The sequence below is a fragment of the Ixodes scapularis genome, unplaced genomic scaffold (genome assembly GCF_016920785.2).
Source record: "Ixodes scapularis isolate PalLabHiFi unplaced genomic scaffold, ASM1692078v2 PGA_scaffold3__209_contigs__length_174095766, whole genome shotgun sequence".
NCBI lineage: Eukaryota > Metazoa > Arthropoda > Arachnida > Ixodida > Ixodidae > Ixodes > Ixodes scapularis.
In genome coordinates this window covers 13,901,420-13,921,069 of record NW_024609868.1, presented here as the reverse complement: position 1 = coordinate 13,921,069, position 19,650 = coordinate 13,901,420, and the positions used below count along the sequence as shown (strand labels likewise).

The window sequence follows — 19,650 nt, the reverse complement described above, 5'->3', positions numbered from 1 at the left end:
ACTAGCCAGTTCGCTTTTCTAATCTTTCTCTTCTATTAGCAATGACACACACGATGCCTTGACATTATACCTCGCGACGTCCCCGTCGCAAAAGACGTCGCGTCTCCATACTTTCTTTCCAGCGAGAGCGATAGCAGAAGAGGTGGGCGGCCACAAGCGTGGCTCCATTCAACCGAAATGAACGAATGCATAAATAAGGAAAAACAAAAGAATGACCTGTCAAAGACGGCATCTAATTAAGTCACTGAATGGTGCTATTCGCGACTAAATTTGAATACGCCCGACTCGATGGTGAAAGAAACGGGCCGATGCAATTAAAGAAAAAATAAGAACGAACGGGAATGGCGACAAAAAAGAGTAGTATTTCTTGCACCGAGCATTGAAAGGAAAGGGCCTGTTTCGATTCAAATTGAATTTCGGGCACAATGAACGCCATGCCCGGTCTCGTTGTCGTCATCGGCATCGTTGCTCTGGCCTCGGGTCTCGGGGTTTATTCCTCCTTTTCCGCGATATCGATCGATTACGTGTCGTTTCTTTTTCATTTACTAAACTACAGTTGACACGAAAAAAAAAAAAAGCATAGACACGGGTAACAAAGGCGGCGAAAACATTCGGAGTTTATGGCGTCAACAAACTGACGCGTCTCAGTGGTTGCGATCAGGGCGATTTATTCTTAGCTGAGTGCAGCAAGCTCCAGGATGTCTGTAAACAGAATTATAGCTGCGAGTTAAACGTGTCGGCAAACTATCGCATCTTTTATCGTTAGATAGGAAACTAAACGAAGAAGGTGGAAACTTGCTAGGATTGCGCTTCGAGCGGAAAAATAAACAAAGTTGCCTTAATCGGGTTGGCAACCAACAGAAAAGAAAATGAAACTTTTCTTCTTTTTCAGACAACTTCTGCTTATGGTACGCATTCTTCACAGCGAGTTCTGTCGCCATGTCGACAATTTTCGCCAGACACCGTCTCCTGTGCCCGACGTCTTGACATGTATTAATGAATTTTGTATTTTTCTAAGCACTTTGTTTCGAGCGCTGATGTAGAAGTTTTAGAACACGGAGGGAAAAACGAAGTTTTTATTGTGCAAGGAAATTATCGTGAGCAGAACGGCATAGCATTCAAAAATGAGTAAGACCGTTATTTTTCTTCTCAAAGCATTCAGATTTTTGCCTTCCGTCGTGCTCTGGATGCGGGTGCGCGTTGCTCGTGGCTGGCGAGACGCCGAAGTCTTATCAAAGATGGAAACCCTCGTGCAGGAAGACATACATTCGTGGCGCTTTTCTATGGTTCCCACCAGTGACGTTAGTACCTTGCTAACAACAAGTTCGATGGAGTTTGCAATTAGCATGTTGGAAGCTTGAAATCATTGCGTTCTCAAACGAACACTGGCAGTACCGTCAAAATTAAACTTCTTACATTCCTCTGATTTCCTTCGATGAGAAACCCTTCGCTAACGTCATAGTTAGTACTGGGCCAACCGTAGCAGGTCGACCACAGCGACACTTTCCATAGCGCGCGTCGCCAACAGAGGCGTTTCGTGTTATGTAAAAATTTCCCTGTCGCAACTAAAGTACCGGGATAATGGCATCGGGGAGGATGCTGGCGAAAACCACCACTAAGCAGAGTTTCCCCATTCAAAACCACAACGACGAACGCGAGCAAATTCCCTTCGACGCTACGCCTCTCCGTGTGCCTATAAATTTTCTCCTTCAATGGCTGCAGTGACGACTCGGGGATCGCCGCGCAAGACAGCGCATAAACCTTCGCTTTTTATGGCATTGTCCGACATATAAGCACGTACCTGTTTTTTGCAGCCTACTACTTTCCTCTCATAAGCTCTGTCCTCTAGCGCGGCTTTTACGGTGGTACCTGAGCGGTTGCATTTTTTTTTTATTTTATTGGTCGTCCTTGTAAAATCTTTACGGCCCGCAACACTTCTGCTTCGTCAAGTGTCGTCAAAGCCGGCCTACAAACGTCGCGAGTTGGTATTGCGCACTTTATGTCTTGGTTGTTGTTTTTGTCGGCAAGCAGAAAAACGCATCTCACAGTTCGGCTCCCGCGGTAACGACGCGGCGAATAAATAATCCCGGCGTGTTTCCCGTCAACTATATTACTTACTCGGGCTACGAACAGACCGCGTCTGGTTTTGTCTCCGCGTGAATCTTTATGACGAGGAAGGTAACGGTATCTTACAAATTTCAGGTATTCTATGACGTTCACATTTGGAGCGGAAACGCAGCATTCCACAGGCAGGGAAAGTACGCTTGAGATCTACGTACGTTGAAAGAGAAGGACTGCTCAGACATTACTTTTAGTTTTCACTAGGCAACGACCCACGCTCAAAAACATTAAAACTTAAGCTTAGCAAACTCCCTCTGGGGGAAGCCAGTCTTAGTGTCAATAGCTAACAGGCAGTCAAGTCGAATTAGGACCGTTAGGACAAAACCCTGACAGTATAAAATTGGGTTATTTTTGTTTTCACCGGTAACAGTGTTAAATAGCATCGCGAAATGGTGTCAGGTCTAACACTTAGCCTGGTTATCACTGATATTGATTAGTGACGTATGACCAAACAATGTAAAAATAAGCCTACGATTCGTTCTGCATGGAAACACACACGTATAGATTTCATGAAGAAGCAGCTTCATCTTGGCTTGGTCATTATTAACCCAAGTAATCCCTCTCGAGAAAGAAGCGAAAGGGTTGACGTCATCAGCATGCTACGGGAGTTACAAGCGACGTCTGATTAACAAACGCGAGAGTTGTTGACATCAGCAAGGCTTCATTGGCGGGATTCCTAATGTACAGGAGATAAGAAAAATAAGAAAAAGAAACAAGATAAAATCTTCTTAGAATCAGCAAACTCAGCCAGCTCACCAACAATGGGCCCCCTAAGTCCCGGCGAAAGCTCCAGCGGAGCCCAAATAAAAACAAAACGCCGACCGAAGCGGTTCTTTATTCAGAAAAACAACGCCAAAAGACAGAAAGAAACGTAAACACGACTGCAAATAAAACTATACATGCACACCATCTCATAAAGTACACACTGCAGGATAGGAATAAACAGTAAAATATGAGCATCCAAGACAACAACATGTGGGCGAGCGAGCTGAGAAGTTGTCTTTCTCGAAGAAAAACAACTGAACAAAAAGAAGTTACAAAAGCCGTTCACTAAGAAATAATTGCTGGAGCCAAAAAAGGGACGAAGAAAAGGCAGTTCGAGGTCTCTCTAGCTCTTTTATACGTAACAAACGGCCTGGAAGATTGCCAAGGAGGCTTGTATCGTCGGTTGTTGACCGAAGTATCGACGATTGTAAACGTGTACGACACATAGCCAGGGCCGGGTGCGCAAACACACGTAAACAAAATTAACTTCCAGATAACAAAGAATCCGCTTAAAGCACTTGGCGGTCGTACGTCCGAAAGTCATTTTACGGGGACAAGGTCAGAGAACGGAAGCAAAACCGAGATCTAGAAGGAGAGAGAGGGGGAGGAAGAGAAAGAGAGAGAGAGAGAGAGATACATAATTCGGTCCTATCTTGGGCGCACACGACTGGGCTCAAACAAAGGAACGGCGAAAGTTAGGCTTCATATAATCTGGCTTGACCATCTCCTCACTAATCCTCAAAAATGTACACTCTCCGCAAGATACTACGTACCATCGCAGGTCCCCGCTATATCAACTATAAACACGCTGCATTCTCACTTTCAAGTCGATTTACGGAAGTTCGTGAGACGATAATTAATTGGACAAAGGGGAGCGGGAAGTCGCGGTCGCTATAGTGTGATGTGTATGCAAAGGCCCTCAATGACTTTAATGGGATTCCCTTCGGGATAAGCGGGGCTTTGTGCCCGTGCTTCGCGGCCGTCAAGGGTTGGCGCCTTCGGCGGTGAGGAAATTAAATACGCGGGGACAGAAACATCGTGAGGCGGCGGAAGGAACGCGATGCCCTAATCCTCGCGGAACGAATTGGCCAGGCAGGAAGACTGATGACGCAAGATATGCATCTTTCCAGTTCATATCAGTAAACAAAATACCTTGTGACTGTGCTGCAACTCATGCGCGGCGTCTGAAATTCCGCAGAGGAGTGCAAATGCTCAGCCCAGTAGACAAAGCTGGCAACGCACAGAAGACGATATTTGCGATGGTTTATCGATATTTTCCATGGGGAACTGAAACGTGACTACTTCGCACTCACGCTTCGCATTTGCAAATATTAGTTCCTCTCAAATTTATGGAACTGGTGAAATCAGTAGATTGAAATTGTAGTCAATGATAACTTGCAATCACAAGAAATGACGATATGATACGGACTAAATCCGTAGCAAATAGGATACAACTCTGGTGGACTTACGTCAACGTTTCGGCAGAAGTCAAAACACACATATAAATTTATACTGTAGACAGGGTGCTTCACGTAAGAGTCACAAAAAGTCTTAAAATTAGTGTAATTGAGGTGGACCGCATTACTCCTGGTGGCGGACTTCAGGAATGCGCGATGCATAGTGATTAGTTCGCTAATTAACCTAAAATGACTAATGAACTTTTTAATTAGTGAAGATAGACATATGGTTTCAGTCCGAAACTTACTGAGCATTCTCGAAAACCTCTAAATCAGTAATTTTCGGAAAGACTTTGAACGCGTGAGAACCGCAATAGTGCGCTACATTTGTCACTCGTGGAGCAGGAAGGCTGGGGCTTCCGTAAGGAAAGGTAAAAATAGGGAATTGTAGTAGACCGTTTTTCACCTTCGCTACGGTATCCCCGAAGAAAACGCCGCAGCTGCGCATGCGCGCCGCCAGCCTTCTCTGCATAGTTCAAGGTCTTGTGGCGGATTACGGAGCGCTATCCGGGTGCTTAGCGGGCTGCGGAAACGGTCTACTACAATTCCCCATTAGCGCGGGCGCCTTACCGCAACCGCTAGCCTTGTACAAGGTCTACTTAAGTCCACTACCAGCTTCTCACGCGCTCAAAGTCTCTGAAAGTTACTAATTTAGTTATTTTCGATGACGATTAGCAAGTTTCTAATTGGAACCTCATGTCTATTTTCACTCATTAAAAAGTTAATTATTCATGTTTAATCAATTAGCGAACTTATTAATGAGTATCGCGCATTGCCTGACGTCCGCCACCACTAGTGATGCGGTACCTAGGAAATTATATTTTTGCCTGGAATTCTCTAATTACAGGAATTTTTCTCATATATATATATATATCTTATCTGGCCCCAGCCGTGTACCTACTCCACGAGTGGCAACTTTAGCGCACTACTAGGACCCTAAACTTGCGCAACACAAATTTGGGGCCGAAGTTGACGGAGCGCACCGATTGGCCTATCACGACGATGACTTCGCGCTTTTATCGCCGATGTCCAATAGGAGCGCTCCGCGAACTTTCGGTTCCAAATTTCTGTTTAACGAGTTTAGGGACCGTACGCTTCTCACGCGCTCAAAGTCTTTCTGAAAATTACTTATTTAGTGGTTTTCGATGACGCTGAGCAAGTTTCTAATTGAAACCATATTTCCATTTCTAGTAATTAAAAGTTAAGTAACGAATTTTAATTAATTAGCCGACTCTTCGTTACGATTAGCCCATATACTATGTCCCCCTGGCCGTATAATTCACCTGCCCAAACTGCAGAATAAGTTATATGGCATTTTTAAAACCTATCTGTTAATTAAGAACAAAAAAAAAACCAAAAAAAACCCACCCTGTTTATATTCCGAGTGTTCGATTTTAATTCGAACATATTTATTACAAAGATCCGCAAAAGGGGCACTAATACGGTTTGTGCAGGTCAGTTATACGGTCAGGGTGACAATATGTGGGTGGCTAATCTTTGCGATAACTCGACTAATTAATTACAATTCCTAATCAAATTCTTGATTGGTGAAAATAAACACATGGTTCCAATTAGGAACTTAAAGAGCGTCATCGAAAACCACGAAATCCACTGTTTTTAGAACGACTTGAAGCTCGTGGGAAAATTGGGGGCGCAGCAAAGTTACCACTCGTGGAGCAGGCGCAAAGCTAGCAATAGAAGAACGCGATGATAATCTAATCATCCGAGTTCCGCCACTGCCACATCCGGGTGCGACGCCTAAATAGATCAGACCATCTCGACCACTGGTTTTGCCGAAATGAATTTTAGGCCAGCCCTTTGTCTATTGTCAGTTTCGAACTCGCTTCGCTGGATAGACGCCAGCCGCTTGCTGAATTAAGGCCCATGCTAGATCCGAGTTGCGGCAGTCGTCGTTTCAGCTTGCCGATGTCGGAAGGGTCCCATCTTTCAAGGTATTCAGGGAACCACTCCACCCCATAGGGACAGGCTGCACCGTATATGTATATTGCGAGCGACGGAAGATTGACAAGTGCAGCCGTGGTATGCGGGATTCTACGGCTGCACTTGCGGCATGCGGCATTCGAAGCACGGATCTCGCAGTGACTCGCGTTGCAATCTCTATTCAGAACTGTCTTTTGTATGATGCATAGGGACTATTCACTGGCGACCGTAGCTGTGTGCGCGACTGCTGAGCACGTGCTGACGGCGAGCTTCCACAGTTCTTCTGCAACGTGCATTCCGGACTATCCAGATGGCCGGTCTTAGCTGCCTATTAACGTGGGCCCCTCCTCAGCATGCGCTCTAAACATCGCTCTCAAACATGGCGTCCAGCGAATGCCCCTTATAAGGTAGTGTGAAAAATATATCAATAAAGTCGGGAACAAAATAAAATTGAGTTCCTCTTTCTTCGTAACAAGCAGCACTGGTCTCGTTACTGTTCTTCTTAGATGAAGGGGGAGTTTAGTGTCCGTTCTTATGTACGACAAAACACTCCCTCCTAAAGCCAAGCTCGTGCACGAAGTCATCGGATGATTTCAAAAGCTATAGTTATAAAGATGGGAACTCACACTATTTTGAGGGGTAATATATTACGTATAATTGAAAAATATATAGTGAGGCAGCGCATTTTTCGTGTCATGTTTAGATAGAAGATTTTATCTAAATTGGGAGCCATCGGCATATTGGCAACTCCTAAAACTCTAACAAAATAAGTTAGAAGGTGAATGATAACATATGAAAATATTAGCTTGACGTACACGTAGAACGGGACTCGGGAATAAGCGGCGTTTAATGATGCATTTGTGCGTTTTTACAAAAATTACACTCTTTGTACAATTCTCAAGCAATTGGAGTCCTTTATGTATCGAGACATTAGTTATTTTCTTACTATTCTGCATACGAATAAGAATAAAACAAAAACAAACTGGTCTATTGTATTCTCAATATACAATTAGTAACTGAGCGAAAATCTAAACCAGACGTCGAAAACAACCAGAAAAAAATAAGCACATCCATCCGGAATTAGTAGAAAATGGCCAAGTTGCCTCATACTCGGAATAATGATATTGAGTATTTTTAAACAGTATAGGTTAACCCCTTTATAGTGACAAGATGGTACATAATAGATTAGCGATAGTATGTAGGACGAAGAAATAGACATAACTACGTTTCCAGCCTTTAAACCGATAGAAGTACTTAATTTATCTGGGGCCTGCCATTGGGTTTCTGGACAGAAGGGCATTCTTGTTATTGACGTAAACTTTCTCTATCTTTGGTAAGGAAAAGTTTGTCAGGATCAAACATTTGGTGAGTTAAGTTCTGACGACTTCAATACAGAGCGCAAAAAATTATTCCGTATTCCTTCGGCGAAATATTGTCCGTCCTCCGAAACTTTCGATGAGACCCGACTGAGAAGAGCGACTGAAGTTTTCAAATACAACTTCCAAAAGTTGTGTTTGCAAAGTCGTCCAATGCATTTTATGTGCACGCTGAATGACTGCTCCCTCGGTTAGTACCCTTTAATTCAATCTCTTCCCCCCTTCTTGACTTTCTGAACTTCTTTTGCTATTCCTTCAACTCAACCAGCAAAGTCCAAACTTCGCCAAGCTGCATTCAATCGAGTTCCACGCCGGCACACACAGACACACACACACACACACCGACGCTTCCATCTTCGCTCACTCCTCTTTGGGGACCGAAGTAGATCCACATTTCAACCGCCGATCCGCCCGTGCCAATATCGAAGCCCGCTCCCGCCCCGCCACGCGAGCTCGATCGAGGATAGTCGACAGCCCCCGGGGCGAGCCTTGACAACGGCCATTGTCTCCGAGCTTGCTCAGACGCAGCACTCATATTGCACTCACAAAGCAGCCGTGTCGACGCTGACGCGCGCCGTGTGACAAGCCGCGACGGCGGTGTTCGGAGGCTCGATGAAGTGGGGGCCGTCGACGGCCATTGTGTACGGGCCGTTCACGAGGACGGCCCCGTGTCGTGCAATCAGGATCGGGGTCTCGTTCGGCGACATCGTAAAATGAGAACGGCCGGTGGGCGGGGGAAGAGGAGGCCTTCCCGGGCACCTCAATAAATTCGCGTTATTTCGGCGGGGTTACCCTTCGGGCCTAATCTCTTGTCGAGGCCCCGTCAATAAGACCCTCGAGAAATTTGGTGCCGGTTTGTTTGCACGGTGGAGACACCAACTGGCGGGGTGTGTGTGTGTGTGTGGGGGGGGGGGGGGGGGGGGGGGGGCGAAGGCTTGGCGGGAGAAGGCGGTGTGGGTGGAGTCGAGTGGGGATTGGAAGGGTGTTTTGTCGACTGCGAGGGTGGATGTGTGCAGAGAACCACCGGTTCTGGAAAGTTGGTGACCTCAAGCGTGCCCTCGATATTATTGCCCGCGCTGAGCCGGGTACTACTGCTAATACGCATGACTTGAAATGCAATGCAGTTTATTGTTCCAGGATTTACACAGCGAATTCAAGGAGGCACTCGTGAGAACGGGCCTTTGAAAGACTGAGTTATTGGAGGGCCTGGTTACTAGCATGCAGCAGAAAGAAGTTCCTCCAGTAGGAGCTAGAGATGACGCGATTATCAAAATAAAAATATGTATATGCTACAGGTTTTCGGAAATGTTTTTTTTTTCTATTGTTCAAAATTCAAAACGTTAGGATTGTAAGATTGTTCGAACAATTGTTACACCAGCAGCTTGCGAGACAGCCTTTAAGTTTACAAGACAAGAATAGCCTTCCCCACTTTTTTTTTGTGTGTGCATGACTACCGGCCCGTGCCATTTTTATTATCATGCTCATTTGTTTAAATTAAAATATATAATTTGTGGCGATAATTAGTCTTCTTGACTTTATCCACATGATAAACGTCAATAAAGACGTGACAATGCATTTTTATTTACACTGGGGTGTGACGCCTGTGCGAAGCGCTTCGCCTCAGTTGCAGCCATTCTTCTTAGAATGGAAAAGCAGTGAGTACGCTTGTTGCAAAGGTGTGCCTTGAATGCTTAAAATGATTTCAAATGCGAGAAAAACGGCTACGCGGTAAGGTATACATCTCTTGAATGCTATGTTTAGTACGGAGAGTGCAATTTTCTACATTTTGTCATAAAAAAAGGGGGTTGATTCCTTTATTGTGAAATGTTTGTCTGTAATATTTCACAGTATCTACTGTACGACTGCTTAAATATATACGCAGGCGCCTTCGAGGAGAACAAAAAGCACAAAAGAGGGAAAGCTGCCACCAAACACGCAACTGGGCTTTATAAACAAGGTGGCACGCCAAAGAAACACCCAAGTAGGCATAATTTGGAAATTCTTGGGTTCTAACTTGGCCCTAATACGGGTTTGCTTCAACGTGTTAGTCCTTGCCAGGGTACCTTTCTATGGCGTTTCTACGGCTCTTCTCTGGTTCGCCACATAGTTGCCAAAGTGCCAGACTTGAGCCAGAAATGCCACGGATAAACCGCCTAATTATTTTACTGTTAGACAGTGAAGCCTAGATTTAGCACTTGTTTGGCGAATTAGGGTAAAGATATCCAGACCTCTCTACGAATAAGGCCAAGTTTGTTCTGCATTGTCCTTTTCGGGGCATTGTAAAACCCTATATTTTCAGACCAGTACCATGTCCCCCCCCCCCCCCCCCTCCCTTTTCGAAAACAAAGAAAGACAGCTATGCTACATGTGAATAAAATGTAATCATTAACATGAAGTTTCGTGTGAAGATTAATAAAAACGCTAGGGAAACGTTATGTCCAACATAGTGCGCATGCGTGACTCTCATTTTTATTTTTTAATGTTGTGCAGTCTGTAGCTGTTATGCAATCAACGTCGCGTTCTCGCGCTAACCACAGCTGAGCCAACATATAAAATATGCAGATGTTTAGCTACTTATTCACCCCCCCCCCCCCCCCCATCGAATCCAATTCCCATTCTAGTGCATTACATAAAGGGAATGGGGGGTCATTACAACTTATATTTCAAGTAAAAGCATCAGTAGACAAAAGAACTAGACTTGAAAAAGCAGATACAAAAAAAATTAACCAAACGACTAATAAAAACAAAGCAGATGTATACAATATTCGCACTAATATACAGAACAAGTTTTTTCAAACCCACAAAAAATAAAGAAAGGATAAAAAATTAAGTCACCATGAGAAGGCCTAAAAGTATCTTTGTGTAGTAATGTAGGCAGGTAGACGAGTTGGTATATATTTATGTGCTAGACCCGTGCAAACAGAAATTCACAATGAACTCCTACTTAGGAATGTACAGGCATTGTTGTTGTGCAAGTGCTCTACGGGCCTTTCTTCTACGCATTGCCATTCGTCCCCCGGTCCAATCCACACATCATAAGGCTCCTATTGGGGCCCTAAAAGGATATTATATAAATTGACATACACACTCCTTGCAGGTAAAGGCATACTTTCTGGGAAATTCTGTGGAATGAAGCGTTTCCAAGGAAAGTATCAAAATTTTTGTCGATTTTCGTTTTATAATACCCAGAGAATTACGGTTCTCGGCAACCGTGTGATCTTGTTAACGTAGCAGCTTGGGTGAGTTCGTTGCACATTATTACACACACCACTGCGCACTATAGCAAACAACACTCACACCTTACACACGAAAAATAAGGCAAAATTCAAACAAACCGCGCTGACTGACAACTCTTTTTATATAACCATGTCTTCTTCAACCTCTAGCACCACCAAATTTCCCAAATCACGCGCTCCGATCTCCTAGATGCCTAAATATTTTTTCTATTTTTCTGTCTGGTGTAAAGACAGTGTACTAATACAGTTGTTATAATTCCTGGCGATATGTTCTGCTTGGATAATTTCTCGAGCTAATTGGTTACTGTTCCTACCTAAAATTGTACAGGATGGCAGGTGAACGTTGCACCCACAATCCCGGCAGTGTATGCCTAGATGCCCTGAGTTGGCTCTGGTGCTGTTGGTTTTGTGTTCACGGAGCCTATCATTAAGGCATCGTCCGGTCTGACATATGTACACTTTCCCGCACAGAAGGGGAAATGAGTACACCACTTCATCGGCACACTCAACGAACCTGTTCTGATGGTTTTTGGTGCAGCATACTGTTCGGTGGGAATCAGGCGAGTTGAATTGTTTACACAAGTTTGCCAAGCTTATTGGGAGCAGTGAAGACGACATTTATGTTGAACCTGTTGGCGATTTTCTTGGTACCGTGGGAGAACTTCTGGAAGTAGGGAAGAGCGACAGGTCTCGTAGATCTTTCTCTGGCTCTTGGTGTGAGATATGTTCCCTTATTTTTTGTTTTCAAGATGCTCTCTGCAATCGATGTTAATAACGACATGGGATATCCGGCGGATGTTAATCTGAAAATTTGCGCATCAAAGCTTATTGAAATAGAGTGCTCGCAGGATTTCTGAAGAGAGTTGTTTAGACATAATTTGACGATTCCTCTTTTTATCAGTTTAGAATGTGCCGAATTGTACAGAAGAATTGGTTTTTTACCCCTTGGCTCATATTTCCAGCATATATGAGTGTGTTGTAAATTGAGCCTTAGATCTAGGAATCGGATTGATCTTTCTTACGGAAGCTCTTGAGTAATTTCCAGTGGTTTTAGGCAGTATTTAAAAGTTGATAGAACACCGGCTACAGTGGTTGGAACATTACTGTTCTCGGCGTCAAGAATGATCCACTAATCGTCAACGTACCGAAATACTCTAGCAACTCTGGTGGAGTTCTCAGTCTTGGTCCCAAATTTGCTGTAGAACCAAAGAGGTCACCGCAAGAAATGCTATCGTTTGTCCGCCAGGTCTCGCGCCGTGCTCCTGAGTTGGAAGTCGACCGGGTTACATCTGAATAAGTTGACCTGCTACTACGACAAGTACCGCAGGCCTCTTCTATATCTACCAGGAGGGTGGTTAAATATCTACAAGAGCATTCCTTATTTCTTTTGCCTGCCGACAAAGAAGGAGGCTTTGCTGTCATGCACCAAGATATGTTCGGGACAAAAGCCATCTCAGCGATTAGGTCAGTTTTCCAATGTCATGAAGATGTTTTTCTGAGTAAGGCCAAAAATATGCTAGACAATTGTGCCAGTCGTATGAACTGAAAAATCTTTGCACCCACATCGATCGCAACAAGTTGCTAAGCCTCAGTGTATTTTTCAGTGCCGAAACCCATAAACCCGGTTACCCCTTCAGAGTCATTGTATCCGAAAAGGGAACTAGGCTGAAATCACTCGCCCTTTTTCTCAAAGAAAAGTTAAACCTTCTTACAACTGACGACCCTTTCTTAATTAAGAGTTCCAACGAGGTCATCTAATTCCTGTCACAGCAGAGTTATGATCACATAGAACTTTTTTTTCCATCGACATAAAAGACCTGTACTACGAACTGCCCCAGGACGGCCTTTTGCGATGTGTAGAAGAGAGTATTGATTCTTTTTGTGGCATAGCCTTCCAAAATTCCGCGGGTATTTCCGAAGAAACTTTTCTACATCTACTCTCGGTTTATCTACACTCGACCTTTATTACCTGGAAAGAAAAAAACGTATCTACAGAAGAAAGGGGTTTGCATTGGGTCGTGCATAGCCCCAGTGCTAAGTGATCTCTATCTCGCCCACCAAGACAGACTCTTGAACAATTGGCTTGACTCCACCAGAGTTGCTGGAGTGTTTCGGTACGTTGACGATTATTTGATCATTCTTGACGCCGAGAACAGTAATGTTTCAACCACTGTAGCCGGTGTTCTATCAACTTTTAAAAACTGCCTAAAACCACTGGAAATTACTCATGAGCTTCCGGAAGAAAGATCAATCGGATTCCTCGATCTCAGGCTCAATTTACAACACACTTATATATGCTGGAAATATGAGCCAAGGGGTAAAAAACCAATTCTTCTGTACAATTCGGCACATTCTAAGCTGGCAAAAAGACGAATAGTCAAATTATGTCTAAACAACTCTCTTCAAAAATCCTGCAAGCACTCTATTTCAATGAGCTTTGATGCGCAAATTTCCAGATTAACATCCGCCGGATATCCCATGTCGCTATTAACATCAATTGCAGAGAGCATCTTGAAATCAAAAAATAAGGGAACATATGTCACACCAAGAGCCAGAGAAAGATCTACGAGACCTTTCGTTCTTCCCTACTTCCACAGGTTCTCCCATGGCATCAAGAAAATCGCCAACAAGTTCAACATCAATGTCGTCTTCACTGCTCCAATAAGCTTGGCAACTTGTGTAAACAAGTCAACTCGCCTGATTCCCACCGAACAGTATGCTGCACCAAAAATCATCAGAACAGGTTCGTTGAGTGTGCCGATGAAGTGGTGTACTCATGTCCCCTTTCGTGCGGGAAAGTGTACATAGGTCAGACCGGACGATGCCTTAATGATAGGCTCTATGAACACAAAACCAATAACACCGGAATCAACTCAGCGCATCTAGGCATACACTGCCGGGATTGTGGGTGCGACGTTCAGCTGCCACCCTGTACAATTTTAGGAAGGAACAGTAACCAATTAACTCGAGAAATTATCGAAGCAGAACATATCGCCAGGAATTATAACAACTGTATTAGTACACCGTCTTTACACCTGACAGAAAAAGAGAAAACAATTTTAGGCATCTAGGAGATCGGTGCGCGTGATTTGGAAACTTTGGTGGTGCTAGAGGTTGAAGAAGACAAAGTTATATAAAAAGAGTTGTCAGTCAGCGCGGTTTGTTTGAATTTTGCCTTATTTTTCGTGTGTAAGGTGTCAGTGTTGTTTGCTATAGTGCGCTGTGGTGTGTGTAATAACGTATGATCTTTTGTCACGAAAAGCAGAAATTCACAATTTTGTGAATGTAGCCAGTCGGATTCAATGAAAAAAAAAAAAGGTTTATAGAGCCGTGGATTGAAAGCTTTACGCCTCCAAACGTTTAATTACTGCTTACTGATATTTCATGACTGCAATCTGAAATATTTCTAGGGAACATTGCGATGTTTCTATTTGTTCAGTTGAAATTTTCCTTTTAGCACATGCAATGAGGCGTTGATATCCCAGAAAGGTGGGGATGACATAGAGACGGGCGGATCGCTTAGCTCACCGAGCCTGGTGGAGGCGACGAGTATCTTGAGCACCCTGGACGGCGGCTCGGGGACGCTGGTAAGGTTTCCCTGCAGCACCGCCTGCAGGATGTGGTCCTGGTACAGACTCGCCCCGCCCTGACTCATGCCCGCTCCTGGCAGAGGGGCTCACTGGTCACACGAGGGGCGGCGTCGCCCGGCCATGGGCCTATCTGAGGAAGGAGAACACGCTGCCTTTACTTCTCGACCATTAGGAAGGCCTTCTTTATGTACAACTAGTAGTAATGAAGGAGAACGCGCTGCCTTAACTCCTCGGCCTTTAAGAAGGCCTTCTTCATGTACCTAGACCCAGTGTTTATTTTTTAATTGAACTTCTATTCGATGCAGTAGAAAATTCAGTACCCTGATTTGTTCTGACTCCTTTAGATCAGGAAGCAGATAGGAGGTAAGGAATGTGCAGTGATATTGCAAAATACATACAGAACGAGTAACATACTGAAGAGAAAATTTATCAAAATTGTAAGAATCCGCACATTAAGAGGCCTGGTTACGCAACAAATAAACTACGTACAAATAAACATACTTATTCAATATAAATACGTTGCATTACTACAATACTACACACTGAAAGAAAACAACAAGAAAATGCACGAACATATAAAGGTGGCTTCGAAGAGATACTGGAAAATCCGTCGCTTCACACTCAGCAAAGCGCTTCATATTCGAGCAGTATATTTGACTAATTAAAACAATTTGCAGTCAAATTGATTTATATTTTTGTTTTTGCAAGTCCAGCCAAAAACAAACCTGCTTTTTGACCCAGAAGAGAAGCCGATCAATGTAAAATGGAGTCCTGAAAGTCGAAAAACGCCACCGAATGAGAACTTGCTGTGTTCTCCCATGGCGTCTATTGTCGGTATTAGTTCTTATCGCAAAGATTAAAGGGCACAAGAAAAAAAAACACACCCAGCAGATTTTGTTGATCGTGGGAAACGTTTCATATGATAGACGACCATGTAGCCGGTACCGGTGGGGCCAAAGCCACAAAGAATAATCAAAGCCCGTGGCAGCCTTTTCAACCAGCACGTAGAGTCATCACATTTTGACGGCCTGAGCTCGTCTTCAAGGGCCCTTGGACGCAGTGACTGAACAAGATGTCAAGCCGAATGCTGATGTCGCAGTCGTGTCCAATTTGTGTCTGCGTTTGATCTCATGGTGATGACGTAAAAATTCGAGAGCACGGGGCTTGGTTATTCTGGGAGGTGTTGGTAAGATACTCGTAATCCAACAGACATTGTGTAAAGTTTTGAGAAAAATGTTTTAAACTGCACCGCATAAGACTTTACTTTATGCAACGTTACTAGATTCTCTTCAGTTCTCAAACTGCGGAGCTCCGCCTGACGCCTATCTGTTGCGCTCCGCTTAGGGGCGCGCGCGACGGAGTTTGCCCGGCAAGGCGCCAAATCTCACGACCGACCCAGCATAGAAACACGTGAAACACGTTGCGAGCAGTGTGCGGCGGTGTTTCCGTTTGGTTATGTTAGTGCTCATAGCCGCGTTTGTGGTGTTTGTGCATCGTGCTGCAACTGCATGAACCATGCTACGCTCTTTCGTGCCACGGTGTAAAAGCGGGTACAATTCTTTGCGATCTGCGGGAGAGAAGATAAAATTTTTCGGGCCATCCGACGACGCTGAACGCCTTGAACTCTGGAAGCGCGCAGTACCGAGGCTGGAGAAAAAGCTTTCGAGCTCGTCTTCCGTGTGCGATCTTCACTTCCAAGATAATGACATCTTAAAGGTCTTCGAGCACAACGTTTGTGGTGATGTGTTTGCGATACCGTGCGTCAAATGGGCAATGAAGCACAACACCGTGCCTCGCCTGTTCCCGAATTGTACTATCTTTTTAAACCGACACAAAAACGCAAAGCGCCTACTCGGAGACGGTCCCCGGCAAAAAGCAAGCGCCGAAACGAACAAGGTGAGCGGTCGATTGCAGCTGTTCAAGGCGAGCCGAATGCTGTACTTGTTAGTGTGGAGGACACATTGAAGACCGCTGGAGAAGCTCATCGATCAAACAAAGCTAGCTTGAGCAATGAAATTCAGGCTAGGCTACTGGAAATGACATTTTCTTGTGTTACTCCAGACCAAACGAGTAATGAGCACAGCTACTTCGGAGGTTCACCAGACGACAGTGTTGCGTATTACCTATCTGGCTATGGTGCACACAATGTGAGCAAGAGCACAGAGTGCCAATTCTGCCTGTATTACGTTAGTTCAGCAGCTCCTGTCGTCGGTTCTGATGCATACTTGACCATATATCAGAGCTTTAAAGAAGGCAGCCTGAGGCACCCCAGCATCAAGAGGCTACACTTCGTGAGAATTGTATGTGAATCAGTTTCACTTTCTCTTGATGAGGAAGGTTTCTGTGGGGACTTGTTTTGGAAGGTCCTGGACGAGCTGGATCTGGGTTGTGATCAGCACAAGCCCACGTTCATGTGCCAAGGGTTGTATTTTTCATTGTCACGCGGATATATTTTTACGCCAGGGATGTCAACCGTCGCCTTCAAATTCTCGAGAAAGTCGCCATCGCCATCAAGGAAGCTCGTCTATTATAAACCCGTGTTCAACAATTGCACTCTGTGTGTCTTTGCCCCTCGCACAAAGTGCTTTTCGCGCCACCGAGAAAACAAAGTTTCTTTGCTTTGCTTATTCTTAGTTTTCAGTAACGAGTGTACGCAAAGAGCGGCGGTGATACTTTCCGGGCAGCTTCGCCACTGCTGCTTTCTCCTGTTCATTCCGCTCATTTATAGCCTGTCCCCAACGTCTGAAGAGGTCCCTAATGACTGTAAAAATGGGAGGCGCATTGCATGACGCAATTTCGAGGCAAAGAAAGCCATAATTTTAGACAAACCCCCGAAATCGGGGAAAAGACGAAGGACAGCACAGCACACCGAGTGTCACACAGAGTTGAGACTCTGTCTGCTATGTTGTCCTTCGTCTTTTCCCCAACCTCGGGGGCTTCTCTAAAATGATGTTAAACCTTCACCAGCTCGTTGGCGCCCTAACTTTTTCGTAAATAATTCCATTTGCTGCCCAAACTGCCAGCGCGTCGCGTTCCGAAGCCCAGGGCACCGGGCTAACGGTGGCCGCCGCGCCATCTCGCGAGCGGAAACGAAAATGGGCCACGCATCGACGGCCGCCGCCGGGGGACTTTGACAACTGAAGGGATCTAGTAACGTTGACTTTATGATGTTGGAGTAACACCAGCCCAAGCACATTGGTCTGCTGTGACCACCTTGATATATTAAAAGCTGAATTTTCGTTTAGATAAATCAAACCACGAACTTTACGCAGAACTTCAAAATTTCCTTAGACTTGGAACTTTCCGTCCAGGTGTCTTGTATGGCTACCAATAAGACGGCATGTTAAACAAGCGCAAAGATGTGTCAAGGGCCGATGGAGCGTTTCTGCCTGAAAAGTCAGATATTAAAACGTCCCCTTCCTCGTCGTCCGAGCGCCTGATTACTTTCAGAGCCGTCTTTCTAGGTCCCGCTAGCGAAAGAAAATCTCACCGTGCCCGGCACCGAAGCTTCCATTGTTGGCGAAGAAGACGAACGTTCTCGGCTTTCATTCTTCCACAATTTTACTCACGAAATCCTCTCTAAAGAATCCATCTAAGCCTTATTTGAAGTGACAATCTCGGATTTATTTGGTTCTCTTATCCTACCAAACTCCGAAAACGGCCTAAAGGCTACAACAAAACGAAGATCATCTTGAATCCTTCACTCTAGGGGTGCGACTAAGATGCAACGAGTAAACATAACAAAGGGGGGGGGGGGGGGGGGGGGATAAATAAATAAGAGTAAGCTGGCCAAGAAAGTTATTTTTGACACGTTTCTGGAATGGGGAAAGAAAATAGACACGGTCGTTGATTTTATCGCACATATAAACAAAGGCCCTGGTGGATACGATGAGTGCCCGAAGCAAAACAAAAAAACCGTACAGGGAAAAAAAGAAAACGTTCGTAGTTTCTGATGCCGTTTCACTGATCAAATAAGACAGTCCTTTCCGACGAGAAAAAAAAAATCTCGGCGGCGTTACGAGTTGTTCTAAGGAAGAAGAAAAAAAGTATCCGTAAAAAGTTTCTTTTTTCTCATCTTTCTTTTTTTTTTTTGCACTTTTGAATGGGAGAAAAGCTCCAGTCGAGAAACCTCGAACGGAACTCGCCGAGCGACTCGAGATTTCCCGCGAGAGGCCATGCCAATTTCCTAACTTGGGCGAGTGTTACTTTCTTCTAGGCACCTTGCAAAAGCATCGGAGCTTATGGGTCCCAGTAGACTGTGTGCACCGTTGGATACCGGGACTCTGCAGTAATCGCCATCGGTTCTATTCTTTTACACGGAACATGAACCTGCAAGATGCCACGCGTAATCACCTGTGTAACAAAAAAAAAACATCTACAACAACATAAACATCTGTTACAATGGTGTTAGTAACGTATACAGGCACAACCCTTCTTGATGAGTTGTAAAAAGTTATTCTACGATACTCGCTGGGTGATATATACATGGTAACAGAGCTTATTGGCGTGCTGGGACTGACACTATAACGACAACGGGGGCATAAAGCAATTAAATTACGATAAAGCTATAGATGATTGAGAGTATACTAATATATAAGATCTATTAGTCTTTCCCGTATGTCTTTGTCTATCACTTTCTTTTTTCACCTCTCCCAAAACGTTTACGTCATGGATGTATCCTGTAGTTCTTATACATGCTTTTACGCTCAGACGCAAGGGGTATTTTGTTTGGTTAATAATGTAACCGCAAAAAAAAAAAGCTTTCAGATGAAAAAAAAAACAAATTGGATATTGCTACGAATGACAGACAACGATGAGGGGAAAAAAGCGGAATGAACTAAACATTTAATGGGGGCGATCTTGTGCCAGAAACGAAAAAAGAAGAACACATGTCGAGAAAGCAGCAGCGGGCATCGACGGCGGCAGCAGGAAGCGTCAGTGCGTCGGCGTAGCAGCTGGCTATTGCGAGAGAGAATCCGTGAATGAATCGGCAGTACGGACGGCCCTTGCCACATTATCTACTATGCTCGTCCTCTCAAATATTCGACCTCGAATGTTCGGGAAAGAGCTGGGCGAGTATGACTAAACAAGGTCCTTCTGGCCTCCTTATCTTTTACGCTCGGGGTAAGAGTGTACGCGGATCTCCTAGATGAACGGAGAAGCG

The 19,650-nt window shown here is 44.6% G+C and overlaps 1 protein-coding gene and 1 pseudogene across 1 annotated transcript in view; one reads left to right on the top strand and one right to left on the bottom strand.

Moving 5' to 3' along the window:
• The window catches only part of LOC8038898 (NACHT domain- and WD repeat-containing protein 1), a 131,710-nt gene extending 117,159 nt beyond the window's left edge, over positions 1–14,551 (bottom strand). Inside the window, exon 1 of the mRNA XM_040206260.3 lies at positions 14,425–14,551. Within this exon, the coding sequence (XP_040062194.2) occupies positions 14,425–14,551 (127 nt within the window). The remainder of the gene's footprint in view (positions 1–14,424) is intronic.
• A 1,701-nt stretch (positions 14,552–16,252) lies between these two features.
• LOC121837109 lies at positions 16,253–17,019 on the top strand (annotated as a pseudogene).
• The last annotated feature ends 2,631 nt before the right edge of the window (positions 17,020–19,650 follow it).